The sequence below is a fragment of the Plasmodium coatneyi genome, chromosome 7 (genome assembly GCF_001680005.1).
Source record: "Plasmodium coatneyi strain Hackeri chromosome 7, complete sequence".
In the NCBI taxonomy this organism is placed as follows: Eukaryota; Apicomplexa; class Aconoidasida; order Haemosporida; family Plasmodiidae; genus Plasmodium; species Plasmodium coatneyi.
Genome location: NC_033562.1, coordinates 488,288 through 501,375, shown reverse-complemented (window position 1 = coordinate 501,375; position 13,088 = coordinate 488,288). Strand labels below are relative to the sequence as shown.

At 38.9% G+C, this 13,088-nt stretch overlaps 4 protein-coding genes across 4 annotated transcripts; 2 read left to right on the top strand and 2 right to left on the bottom strand.

Moving 5' to 3' along the window:
• Positions 1-3,458: 3,458 nt before the first annotated feature.
• Positions 3,459-4,408, top strand: PCOAH_00016500 (Uncharacterized protein; the record flags this gene model as incomplete). The annotated part of the gene is made up of 2 exons (XM_020058459.1): positions 3,459-3,593; positions 3,743-4,408. The coding sequence occupies 2 exons, from the start codon at positions 3,459-3,461 to the stop codon at positions 4,406-4,408; spliced, it is 801 nt and encodes a 266-aa protein (XP_019914205.1).
• A 2,025-nt stretch (positions 4,409-6,433) lies between these two features.
• PCOAH_00016490 (Uncharacterized protein) lies at positions 6,434-7,535 on the bottom strand (the record flags this gene model as incomplete). Its single annotated transcript, XM_020058458.1, has 3 exons — positions 6,434-6,637; positions 6,758-7,075; positions 7,248-7,535. 3 exons carry the CDS (start codon positions 7,428-7,430, stop codon positions 6,434-6,436), a joined length of 705 nt encoding a protein of 234 aa, XP_019913963.1.
• Positions 7,536-8,325: 790 nt separating this feature from the next.
• PCOAH_00016480 (Uncharacterized protein) lies at positions 8,326-8,984 on the top strand (the record flags this gene model as incomplete). The annotated part of the gene is made up of 2 exons (XM_020058457.1): positions 8,326-8,368; positions 8,557-8,984. The coding sequence occupies 2 exons, from the start codon at positions 8,326-8,328 to the stop codon at positions 8,982-8,984; spliced, it is 471 nt and encodes a 156-aa protein (XP_019914074.1).
• A 157-nt stretch (positions 8,985-9,141) lies between these two features.
• PCOAH_00016470 (Uncharacterized protein) lies at positions 9,142-9,723 on the bottom strand (the record flags this gene model as incomplete). Its single annotated transcript, XM_020058456.1, has 1 exon — positions 9,142-9,723. One exon carries the CDS (start codon positions 9,721-9,723, stop codon positions 9,142-9,144), a length of 582 nt encoding a protein of 193 aa, XP_019914043.1.
• Between the last annotated feature and the right edge of the window lie 3,365 nt (positions 9,724-13,088).

Here is a 13,088-nt window from a genome sequence, read left to right as displayed (position 1 = left end):
TGTTTAGAGGGTTGCACACGAGTAAGATGTATTAAAAAAAAAAAAGAAAAAAAGCAATAAAAAAAAAAAAAAAACAATAAAAAAAAAAAAAAACAATAAAAAAAAAGGAAAAAAAAAAGAGAAAGAAAATTGAGGAAAAAGAAAAAAAAGAAAGAAAATGTGTACGTTCTGTGTATGCAATATGTGCATAGTACTTAATGATGTATCATTTTTACCTAGATAAGTAAACAATTTTGTTTTTTCCATTGAATGAATATTCCATGGTTGATTTCCATTCATTGAATAAATAGTAGTACAAAGAAAGAAAAAAAAATAGAGGGAAAAGAAAAAAGGAGTGTTTAAGGGTTAAAGGAAGGAAGGCTTAAGGAAAAAAAAGAAAAAGGAAGGTTTAGTGGGAAAAAGGAGGAAGATTAAAGAGAAAAAGGGGGTATAAGGGGAAAGAGGAAGGATATACAAAAAGAAGAGAAGAAGAAAAGAGGATTAAAGAAAGAGAAGTATTTTGTAATGTGAATGTAGCATCATGGCAGAACCTGGCGGAGAAAAGATGTGGGAAAAGTGGCTAAAGAAGTGGTTGCGAAGTAAAGACGGGACACTTCAGAAGGGGCGAATTCAAGTAAAGGAATATAAGGATAAAGGAGGAGGAGCATTGATAAGGAGGGAAAATATAAATATATATGTGTGTGTAATGGAACAATTGGTATAAAGATATGGTACACACTGCATCAGTTCCTTATGTACTTTTATGTGTGTGTATGTCTAACCTCTTTATATACCTTTTGTAGGAAATGATGTGGGAAGACTTCAATAAAACGTTTGAGCATTTGACCGGTAGACTGCGTTTGCTAGAACCAAGGGGAATAAGGGATTTCTGTACGAAAGTCCCAAAGTGGAACTATGGATATCATCAGAATTTGAAAGTATTATGTGAAGGCATAGTAGAAATAATATATTTCATAAGTGGAATACACGCAAAGAGAGCACCCGAACTACATTATGTGCCCGATACTATAACTACTGAATCTGTTCCTGATGAAGAAGCTTATAAAAGATGTATAGTAGGAACGATAGCTATGCTGGAATTCTATCCACAGCACTGTCAATTTAAGGATGTTACTGAATATATAGTGCAGAAACTAGACGACTTGCCCATAAAAAATGTAGATAAAAGGAATTTTGAGAACTGTAAAGATATTACCGTCGAAGATTTAATTATCGGCAAAGCAGCTGTTGGAGGGAAAATTAAAGAGTTCGAACAGGGGGATACAGCTAAAGCAAGGGGGCACGTAGATGGAGGAGGTGCAATCAACAGGGTGGGGAGTGTAATACACATAAGTACACATCACTGTAAGAATCAACGTACGCTGAATCTGAAGGACCTAGATGATAACTGTAAACAGAATGCTAGGAAGTTATTAGGGTTAAAGGAAACCACCCCACACAACCAACCGGACCTACTCGACGTACTAACAAGTAATGATTCTAAGTACACCTTACAGAAGAATGAATTGGACGAAGCATTTTCGGATGTAGTGAATAAGGAGAGTGGAGGTACATTGGGGGAAGACATCATAAACAACGTAATACAGAAGTTAGGGAACAAAGTTACACAAAAAATACAGGAACATAATCCATCAACACTACTAGCACAATCACTACCACAACCAGTAGCAGCAGCACAACAACAACAACTAAATGGACCCTCTTCCAACGGTGAAGGAATTCTTGCCACCCTAGCTTCTGCTCTGTCTGATCCTACGACATCCATCCCTGCTGTTGCAGGAGCAATGGCCCTACCAGCAGTTTTGCTCGCTTCCTTCCTTTACAATGTAAGAGCACCATCACTAACACTGCAGCGGTCACCACTTACCACCCATAACCCTTCCTTCTAACACCCCTGACAAACTTCTTTCCGGCACATCAGACCCTTCCTTCCACCCACCTACCATCACCCTAACACCACCTTCCTTCCACCCACCTACCATCACCCTAACACCACCTTCCTTCCACCCACCTACCACCACAAGAACACCCTACAACCACCTTTTCATTTTTTTTTCTTTGTATAAATCACATTTCTTGTTTCAGAAGCATAAGAACTCTGGGAACAACAGAAAAAAAAGGTCCCTTAGGAGAGAATATTATGGGTTCGATGATGACTACGACGACGATGTCACTTCTACAGAATATTCAAGATCAAACTTAACAGCAACATCGACCAATTTGTCAGAATATTCCATACCATACACTACATCATCATCATCCTCTAGATGAAAATTAGCGAACAAATAATATAGAGCAGCACAAGAATATAGCATACCACCGTATGTAACACCATCGTATATGTAACACTATCGTAATGTAACACCTATAAGGGGGAAGGATGGAAGTAGGGGGAGGAGAAATGTTCTTACTTCCTTCCCGCCATTCGGAGGAAGGAAAGGACGAACATAAATGACCACGCACTGTTCATACAGTACGGAAACGGAATGTAGCAAAATGACACTTTTCCTTCTTTTTTCTTCCTTTTCTTTTTTTCTTTTTTTCTTTTTTTTTTTTTAAATTACCTAAGTACTCTTTTATGAAAAGTGGTAAGCAAACTTTCTCCTTCTTCTTTTTTGCGCCCTGTGGGGAGTACTCTTCCTTACAATGCAAAGAGTTATTCAAAAACATACAAATGAAGGAAAGAAAAAAAGGAAGGAAAAATAAAAGAGTGAAATTTCCATTATTAAAAAAAAAAAAGAGAAACGTTTCTTTTTTTTTACAACGAATATAAGTATGTAAGGAAAAAATCCCCCCCTTCCCCCCAAAAAAAACGAAGACTCTGTCATGAGAAAAGAAACGTTGTTCTTTTTATACAATGGACAACAGCACATAAGGAAAGATCAAATAAAAAAAGAAAAAAAGCGAAAACATTGCCATTAAAGCAAAAGAGAGACGTTCCTTTTTTTTACAACGAATATATAGTATATATGAAAAAAATCCGAAAGAAAAAAAAAAAGGGAAGTCGCTTCCTTCTCCCCGTAAGAATTATTCTTGAAATATTAAACATTTCTTATATCAACATAATTTAATATTACGCACCTTATGGATTGCCCATATTTAAAGTGCATTAGTATAAAAAAAAGTTGTAATTATTCTGTACCCATAGTTCTAAAATAATTGTGATGAATTAAAAAGGAAGTATGAATATTTTTCAAGAACCCATATAATAAAGACTTTTTTTTTTTTTTTGACAAACATATTTTATACATAACAATGACATATTATGCAGAACACTAAATAACCTACTATTTTTTTCTATATTTAATACTTATCATTTGAAATGATTCCTTCTATTTATATACAATGTGTCTCATGTATTTAAAATGTACATAAATTAGGAAAGAATGAAGATATCAAAAAAAATAATAATGAATTCAAAGAATTCATTTTTCTAATGATTGTATAACAAAAAAAATATGGATGACTTTCTCTTTTGTCAAAGGAGATGGAATTATTACAAAGGAACAAAACAACCCCGTATAAATGAAAAAAAATATATTTCTCATTATTATCAAAATTTGTATATACATCATTTTCATTATAACACGCTGGTGTTACAATGACGTGGTATAATATAAAAAAATATTAAATATTTATTTCTTCTATGTTGTGCTTCACTTTTAACAATAAAATTACCCCTCTACATTTAAATAAATAGCACTATTACTCATAATATAAATATCCATTTTTTCTTTTTCAGTGTAATCATGAGAATCCCCGGGGGATGCAGTGCACATTGGTCCATGCTGCGAACTCAATAAATAAACGTCTACTAACAAATGACCCAGAAGAAACACCCAAAACTGTAAAATATGAAGAAGTGTCGCCTGGTTCAGATTCAAGTATTGAAGAAAAATGTAATAATAATGGAACGAAGTTAGCAAGTAAAACCTTGAAAGAACATTCTGCTTCAAGTAGCAATATACAAGCCACAAAAAAAAAAAAAATTAAAACTCGTATTTGGGAATTTTTGAAAAAAATAGACAAATATGGTGAGAAGAAAACATTCAAGTATTTATCATATTTATATAACCTTAAAAAGGATCCGAATATGACTAAAAAGCTGTTTATAAAAAAAGTGCTCAGAAGATATGGGCTTTTTATATTCTCGCCCATTTTAATTAAATTGATAGTAACAATACTGCCAGCACTAGCACATGCAACAAATATTTTCACAACATATCCTTCCTTAATAGTTGTATATAGTATATTCCATGTATTAGTAGCCCAAATCTTAGGTGCAACTTCCATTTTATGCCTCATTTATTTCTTAATAAAGAAAATAAAATTTGACATGATAGCAGATAAAAACCCTAAACTATGTTATACTGAATACAGTTCTTTTGTGAAACATATCTTTATATAAATGGAATCTGAAACATTTTTGAGAAAAGGGATACTCTAAATTTTATATTATTAATTATTCAATCATAGTGAATCCACCTGGATAAGCGCAATATCTAAGGCACACAAAACGGAGGAACATGCATATTTGTTCCATATGTGTATTTACATGTTTTTCCTGTTTTATATTTCATGCTAAATCCTTTGTTTTCAGTATAATTAACATTTTTTCTGATAAAATGCACATATCTGTCTTTTTTTTTCGCACACATCTCTTTGGAAATATATTGTCCTTGCATTAACGTAACATAAGACAACTGCATTTAGCGTTGCCCACACACTAAGCTTAATTATATACCCAGCCTCCATTAGAGTAACCTAATTACGATTTGCTCGTACCTTTGTTTGTTATGTATTAGCTATTATCTAATAAATCATATGGAACTATTTTAATTTAATATAAATTAATTCATAATTTGTTCTTTTATCATTTCCCTTTTTTTTTAAAAATAACTATAAATTTTATTACTACGAATCAAAATTGAATTAGTGTTTCCTAATACATGACCTTAGCTTATTTATTACGAATTACACCCAACACGGTGAAGCTTAAAATATGGTTACACATTTTATCCTAGCTAAACTGTGATATGATGTGTACATTATAAATTCATACTTCTCTGAATAACTTAAATTTATTTTATAATTACTGTAAACACAATTATATGGATTATGGTGATATAATCGATTTTTGAGTAATAAAAGCACATAAAAAATAGCGCCATTATTAATGGTGCGCTATGGGACCTATAATTACACCTTTCCGCAAATTAGAGAAAAGAAACTGACTTCCACTTCATTTCTTCGGAAACCCGATGACTTCCTTCTTTTCCTTATATATGCTTCAGAATTTAAATAACGTTTTTATTTTTATGTTACGCATTTACATTTTTCGCAATAAATGCTTGAATTATATATTAAAACATATTCGTAATTATATGGAGATAATCCATATATTTAGTTCGAAATAACGAATTTACGCGCTGCCATAAAGACATATTTATGGCTTCACAAAATTGAATTACCATGTTCGAGTCTATTAAATAATAATTCACAGGGGTCATGCCAAATTAATATGCTCATCTTATTATTTTCCACTTTGCATTTTTGGGCTTATGCATTTTCTAATTAGGGTTAAATAACTTAAACCAATAGTATAATTGAAAATTATACTTTTTCCGTTTATTTAACCGTTCAAAATGTGATAGATATATATTATCATTCATATAGATCACAATTTGTATGAACACTTTATACAATAATGTTAATACGGAAAAATATCACACACACTTATTGTACCAAGAGTAGTGTATATACTAATTTATACAGGACTACCTTGGGTCATCAATTGTTTTGGAATATAGTTCCAATTTTTGCTTATTCGATAAACATCCACGTATATGGGTAGCTATGGGAGTGAGGGCAGTAGTAATAGCATCAGATAACAATGATAATTCACAAATCCTTTATTTACATTCCCAATATAATTGGACTAAATTGTACTAGAATTTTTCAGTATATCATAAGTATGCTCGTAAATGCCATTCTTGTTCTTATCTTCCTGCACAATATCTGTTATTCATTTCGTTATATATATTAATAAACTCATACACACACTTTAGGTGCGAACAGTTGTTCGTATCACCTCTATTAATATATTTTGAGTATTAAATACATTACATTCAAATATGCGTAATTCTATTAATTCCTTCGATCTTTGAAAATTTTCACTGAGTGAGGAAAATAAGGGCTGAATTGTTCTTGCAGGTTTTGCCCTTATTATTTGAACTGCTAAAATATTTCTTTCAGTAACGCAATTTTAGAAATCCTTCCCTTTTTTCCACATTCCTAGATACATCAAAATGTATAATATATGACAACATATACAAAAATTATCACCTTCATAAAACTACTTGGGGTAACTACTTGGGGGTTATTTTCTCCAACCTTTTAGTAACCCACCCGTTTGGATATATTCAGCAGCGCGTCACTTGTTGGAATCCTGTTCCTTGTGCTCCGTGTGGCGGTTCTTATCCGTTTCGCTTTTGTCGTTCCTTTCTGCCTTATCGACTTGCTCACTTTTTGTTTTCATTTTTTTCTTGCTCTTTCCGATGAGGGGCTGTTCCACATTCGCAATTTCGATCACGTCGCTGGGGTCGAATTTTGTGTTGCACGCTGTGCACGCGTTTTCCTGTGGTGCGAAGGAAAGGTTAGTCACAGATGGGATAAAGGATGTGATGAATGAGTAAAGTGTGCGGGGAAATCACGTCCATGTGAGTTGGCCTATGCACCCCCCCTTTCACGCACCTACCTTGGCAATGTTCGCGTTACTGAAGACCTTTTTGGAGAACACACAGCCGCAGGAGAAGAGGCACATGGCCCCGGAAGAGGGGTTAATAATCTCGTTCGAGATGGAGCAAACCAACTTGTTCTCTTCATTCAATTTGTTTTTGCAGAGCACCAAGTCTTTAAGGGACCCGATGTGAGCAAACGCTTCGTAGTGTGGGTCCTCCATTTTGCGTTTCTTCTTCTTCTTTTTTCCTTGCCTGGCCAAAATGAGGCTCAAGATGTGCTCCGTGTTGTACAGGTAGCCGAGGCGGCAGCAGAAGAAGGGTTCCTTGAGCGATTCCTACAGGGGGGGCGAAGAGGATGGTGGTGAGAATGGCTATGAGAAGCACTAGGTGGTGGGTCTACTTCCTTCAGTCCCAGTTCACGGGTGGGAAGGCGCAGTCAAACAGGGAACCATCCGCAAAATGGGCAACCTGCGTCGATCTGCTTTATCATTTTCCCGCTGGCCCCACCTGCGAGATCGCGCAGTGACTCATGTAATGCTCCTTCAGCTCCTTCTTGTTACTCCTGCCCTGGTTCACCGTCACGAGCGTGTTTTTGCCGTAGCCCAGGCTGCCCGTGCTTTCATTCAGTTTCTTGTGTTTCATTCGAACCAAATCCACCCGCTGGGGCAAACTGCCTCCGTCTCCCCCCATTTTGGATTCTCAGTTTTTCCAGCAGGGGGTTGAAAGGGGTTAAAAAATTTTTATCCTTCTGGGGCTCCTTAACTGGACCGAGGTCCGCACGTTGCGGGGGTACGTCACATTCATATGTGCCGGGGGAACGTTCATGGAAAAAAAAAAAAAAAAAAAAAAGGAACAAAAAAAAAAGGAGTAATAAAAAAGGATTACAAAAGGGTGTTACAAAAAAGAGTATTAAAGGGGGTATGTCCTCTTCTCCCTGTCCGCGCAATACCGCATGTATGTGTCCCTTCCCAATGTGCTGCTTTGTACGTCGCTCACCCAATTGGAGATTCCCGTGCAGACGTACCAAGTGAGCGAATAAAATACAGTTACATAAATCAGTTGTATTGCTAAACGCTTTCGCCGTTCACTTGGTCCACGTGCACGTGTTGGGAAAACTGGGGTGACTCCTTTTATGTTCGCAAAATAGGCCTTCACTCTGCGCCGTTCAGCGTTACCGGTGGGCAATTTTTTGCGTCCATTAAACCGCTCACCATTCAGCAATTTTTTTTTTTTTTTTTTTTCAAAGGCGAAACTCAATTGGATCGAATTGTACACGCACGTTACTTTAACAAAAAATCAAGAGGAAGGGAAGAGGCGAACGTTTCGCGTGGTGAGCATTGACTCGCAAAGGAGCAAAGTACCAAGTGTGACGAATTAACAAACGCGCACGGGTACACGCAGGTGAATACGTTTATTCCTGTATACGCTGGTATTCCCCTCTTGCCGGTGGCCAATCGGGGAGTCACACAAGCAAAGCGGCCCTTTTTTTTTTTTTTTTTTTCCACTTCCCCTAAAAGATTGGAAAAGTGTTTGGGGACCCTCTTCCCCCTTTTCCTTCCTGGGACCCATTTTGCAGCATTAAAAAATGGGTGACATTTATACGAAGAGACATAAATACGTAAATAATGGTGAGGTGTTTGAGGGTAGACAATGGATAGTGCTTCTGTGACTTGTGTAGATTTCACGAAGCGTGTTAACCTTTTGTGTTTCAATCCCTGTTGGAGCAACCCATGTAGACACTCCCCCCAAGGGAAGTGCGCAAGGAAGGTTGTCTCTTCATTGTTGCCGATTTTGTTTCTTTCTCCCCTGATTGCAGGTGTCGTTATCTACGAATGGGAGCAGAGCATCGATGAGATCAACATTTTCATCAACATGAACTCCAGGGTGGTCAGTAAAAAGGACCTAGACATAGACATTAAGAGTAAGAGAATTCGAATTGGGTTGAAAGGAATGGAAAGTTTTTTGGAGGGGGAACTATCCGGCCTTATCGACGAGGGGTGCTCGTACTGGTTCATTGAGGATAATAATTTACACATACTTTTAACAAAGGTACGAAAGGCAGAAACATGGAGTAGCGTTTTTAAGGGGCACAAGTGCATTAATGCTATCGATGAAGATAACACCAAGAAAAAAATTCTTTTGGAGCGCTTCCAGAATGAGTACCCCACCTTTGATTTTTCCTCAGCCGCGTTTAACGGCCAGGTACCCGACGCACGCACCTTCATGGGCGGCGTGAAGTACTAAAGTCAGCAGGGCACCAAATGGGGGAAAAAAAAAATCGTTCACCCGCAAAGATCGCGCCAACCGCTTTTTTTATTTATTTTTTTTTTTTTCGTGTTACTGTGCGTATTTGTATAACGCATCGATTGAGTAGACCACGGAGAAGTGGTCCTACCTAACTCTACGCAGTGCGATCCGCCAGCTTCTCCAACAGAGCACTCCTTCGCTCAAAGAGAGCCTTCGCATGGGTGTCCTCGGCATTCTGCTTGGTGAGGGCACTTTTTATATTGTTGGCCTGCTGCAATTTTAACGCCTTCCTACAATTAGTGAAGTTCACAAAGCTGTGCATGCAGGTGCCCTCTCGTTCATGTTCCGTTAAGTGGTAATTATTTTTTAAGCATCGAAAAAAAATCGATCCCACTAGTCTACACGGATTTTCTGTAGTTGTACTATTGTCCCACATTTTGCTGTACATATCTGCCTTGTACTCCTTTGCATCCAAGCTGAGTGTATCTTCCAGGACCGGTTTCCCATTGACTATGTCGTGCCACAACATCTTTTCCTTCACGTCGATATTTTTATTAATGGACAGTCCAACAATGTTGTAGTTAGTGAATAGGTTATGTAGGGAGTAGTTCAGTTCCATGTTTAGTCTCCTCTTAATGAACCAACTTTTTATTTCCTTTTCGATTGCTGCGATTTCTCCTTTCACCTTAAACGCGACTTCATCTTCGCTTTGGTGTCTCTCGATGTTGATGCTCATTTTGACGTATCTATATAATGGGGTTTCTTCTTCTGCGGAGGTAGCCTATTGATGCTGTGCGCGTTATTCGCTGGCGTAATCGGGGGAAGCCTTCTCAGACTGCGTAGTCTACAGATACACAGGCATACTTACGAATGGGGTGAACAGGCATTCGTTTGTATATAGGGCCAAGCAAGCACATGTGTAGGTGATCCTAACGTGTGATCTCCTCTAGGGGAAGGTTTTCACTGTGAAGCTAAAGTTTTGCTCCTTAACGGGGTTTGCGAGTGGGGGGAATTACCCATTTGATTTGCTCGCTCGTACGTGTAACTACGCTTAAAAGATAAGGCAAGGCGGTGTCCCTTTAAAGTAGTCGTTTCGATATGTAACTGGGGAGGTCACATCCGCAGGGGCGATCGAACATGAGTAACCTTCGCTCGTGAAGTTTTGAACAAACGATTGTATTTGTGCTACTTTGCTTTTTTTTTTTTTTTTTTTTGAACAGGTTTCGCCCCTTAAAAAGGGGTGATTACGTGTCGTGGTGATGGTACACTACGGTACGTGAACGCGCCATGCGGGATTCACAAGATCATTAAAAAAAAAAAAAAAAAAACAGTCAACAGAGTTGCTACACAATTTCGTTTTGCCTCCACGGAGTTGCCTTAAAAAAAAATTCCCCCGTTTTACCTCTCTATAAAGGGAGAAACGCTTGGGGAACACGCTGCCCCAGGCAGCTGCATTTAAAGCGGAAAATCCCCGCCCGTCAGTGATGGACCTGATTAGGGCCCTTTATGTTCTGTGTGCAGTAGGCACGCCCGTGTTGACTGCCACACTGGGTCTTCCTTGGGAATGCTGCTCCACGTAGGGCAATCGTGGAGGAAGGGTTTTTTTTTAATCGGACGGGTGAGGAGCAGCTTGGTTGAAGAAAAGTGAAACGAGCTTCTGTTTCCCCCGTGTCAGCGACCCCTTTGCGTGCGATGAAAGGCAGAGGAGAGGGAACTCACCTGGAGGCAGTCACTCTTATGTGTACATCTGGGACTTGTGCGAAATAGTTGCAGGAAGGGGCACATAGGGTTACTGATTCCGATCCCTGTTGGCAAAGCTGTTCACACAAAAGGCAACGGAGTTCATTTTCTTACTTAGATAATTCCCCCATGAGGGTACTTTTTTTTTTTTTTTTTTTGGGGTGCCCCTTTTATGGTCAGAGGGATCACTAGGACTAGCTAAAAAAACTGTGAATGTATAAACTGGGAGGAACGAAAAAGGAACTAGCTGTTTAATTCGCCTCGTCGTATGTAGCTTTGCATGGCTGCCACAGCTGGCTGTTCGCTGGTTGGTGCTTTGTCTTGGCTGCTTTTTTGGGGTGCCCTAATTTCCGCTCGTCAGCGTGAGGGCAGTGAGGCCGCCCCCTGAAGTGCCGAAAGAGGGGGAAAAAAATAAACATACACATTAGGATAAGCATGATCTTGTACGTGTTTTTTCATGGACCCCCTTAGGGTGAACCAGCGTGTGAATCTGAGCATAATGATGAGGAAGGAGGGACCATGCAAATTAAGCCCGGGGGAGGGTGGGAAAAATATCACGATTGAGCGCCCGCTGTGCGACGTTGCACGGTGTACGTACACCGGTTCTTCGTTCGTGGGGGAAGGTACGTAAAAAAATATATTCACCTATGTACGTACGTAGGTACGTATGTGTGTACGTAGGTATATCTGCATGCATGTTTACACATGTGTGTGTGTGTGTGTTCCTCTTGTGGAACGCATACAAGTACACGCTGGAATGACGGGTAGCTGGCCTCTGCGTGTATTTGCATGCAGCGCCATTCCAACGCCGTTCCAGGGCCACCCCGCTAGCCCAACTTATTTCCCGAGGGAAAGTCCAACACACGGAGGAACCCAACATGTGCAGGAAGTGTACACGGCGGGGCGGTCCCTATGGCGATATTGCGTCCAGTACTCCACGTCACCGTTATTTTTTCATGTCATCGTTTTTTTTTCATGTTATCGTTATTTTTTCGTGTCATCTTTTTTTTTTCATTTCATCGTTTTTTTTGCATGTCCCATTTTTCGACGTGACTTTTTTCAAGGTCAACTTTTTTAAATAAATTCCTTCTTCCCAACACAGTTTTGTAAGTCCCTTTTTTAAACCAACCTCCAATTTATATGTACAAAAACGAGTGACAAAAGCGATCCTCATCGTGTTTTTCTTCCCATCCATCGTCTGCTTTCCACCATTATTAAGCTCCTTCCCTAGGAAGTTCACCCAGAGCCTTCGTTAGCCTTGTTTTTAATTTTGCGCTTCCGTAGAAGTTAGAGGCGAGCGCAGGTTTGTGCGCTCCAGTCAATGTGTGCTTACCTACATGTGCATACCTACATGTGCATACCTACACTTACATACCTACACTTGCATGCCTATACCTGCATGCACGTACCCCCCAACCATAAGCGCACATCTGCGCTATACCTGTGTGCAGCGCCCAGAGTGAAGTAGGATATCCTGTCGCATTGTTTCCTCTTTTCCTCCCGGGTTAGTAATCCCCCTTTTTGAATACCCATAAAAGTTACACTCTTTTTCAATTAACACCTTTTGTAACGGCGCAGATTTAACATTTTTATTTTTTCTCTAGATGGATATTCTGTGCTACCACTCCGTCGTGTCCTTTTTTTGAAAGGAGTGTATCATTTTTGGTAAAACACATTCACCCCTCCTTTTTTTTTAAATCCTCCATTTTGTGTGATAAGGACAAGGTTCGTTCGTGGGTCAAGTTGATCCCCCTCAGTTGCGTCATCTGTGCGAGGGAAGGAAGTCCTTGTAAGAGTGGGTGGGGAGATGGCTACATAACATACGTGCTTAGACATACATCTATAATACATGAACCCCCTAGACGTGTACATTTGGTGTTGATTTAGCTGATTAGTGCGCTACATAGTGGAAGACTAGGTGCCATTTCCTCCTCCCACACAACTTACCATAGTTATGCGTACAAAATTAGTTTCAATTTAGTAGTCCATTGTGAAGTCCTGCATGAGTATCTCTTTCCATCCCTTCCACGGAACGCTAAACGGTAGTGCATCCCCTTCTTTGCAATACTTTTGTTAAAATACGTTTGCATCATTTTGTGCGCAGTTTGTCTGTAGTTACGTGTGCACACGAATAGAAATTTCGCTCGACGTGCAGTTTATGCTCCCTGCCCCACTTCCTACACGTAGAACGCACCACATATATGCACCACGCGTAGATTCACCTGTTTGCCATTTGGGAAAGAATACGTCTAAACATGTGCAGGACATTTTACAGTTGCTATGCTATGTACGATTAAATTGAGATACCTTTTACAAAATTTGCATGTGTTTTTTTTTCATATTTGTGTGCTGCTAAGTTGG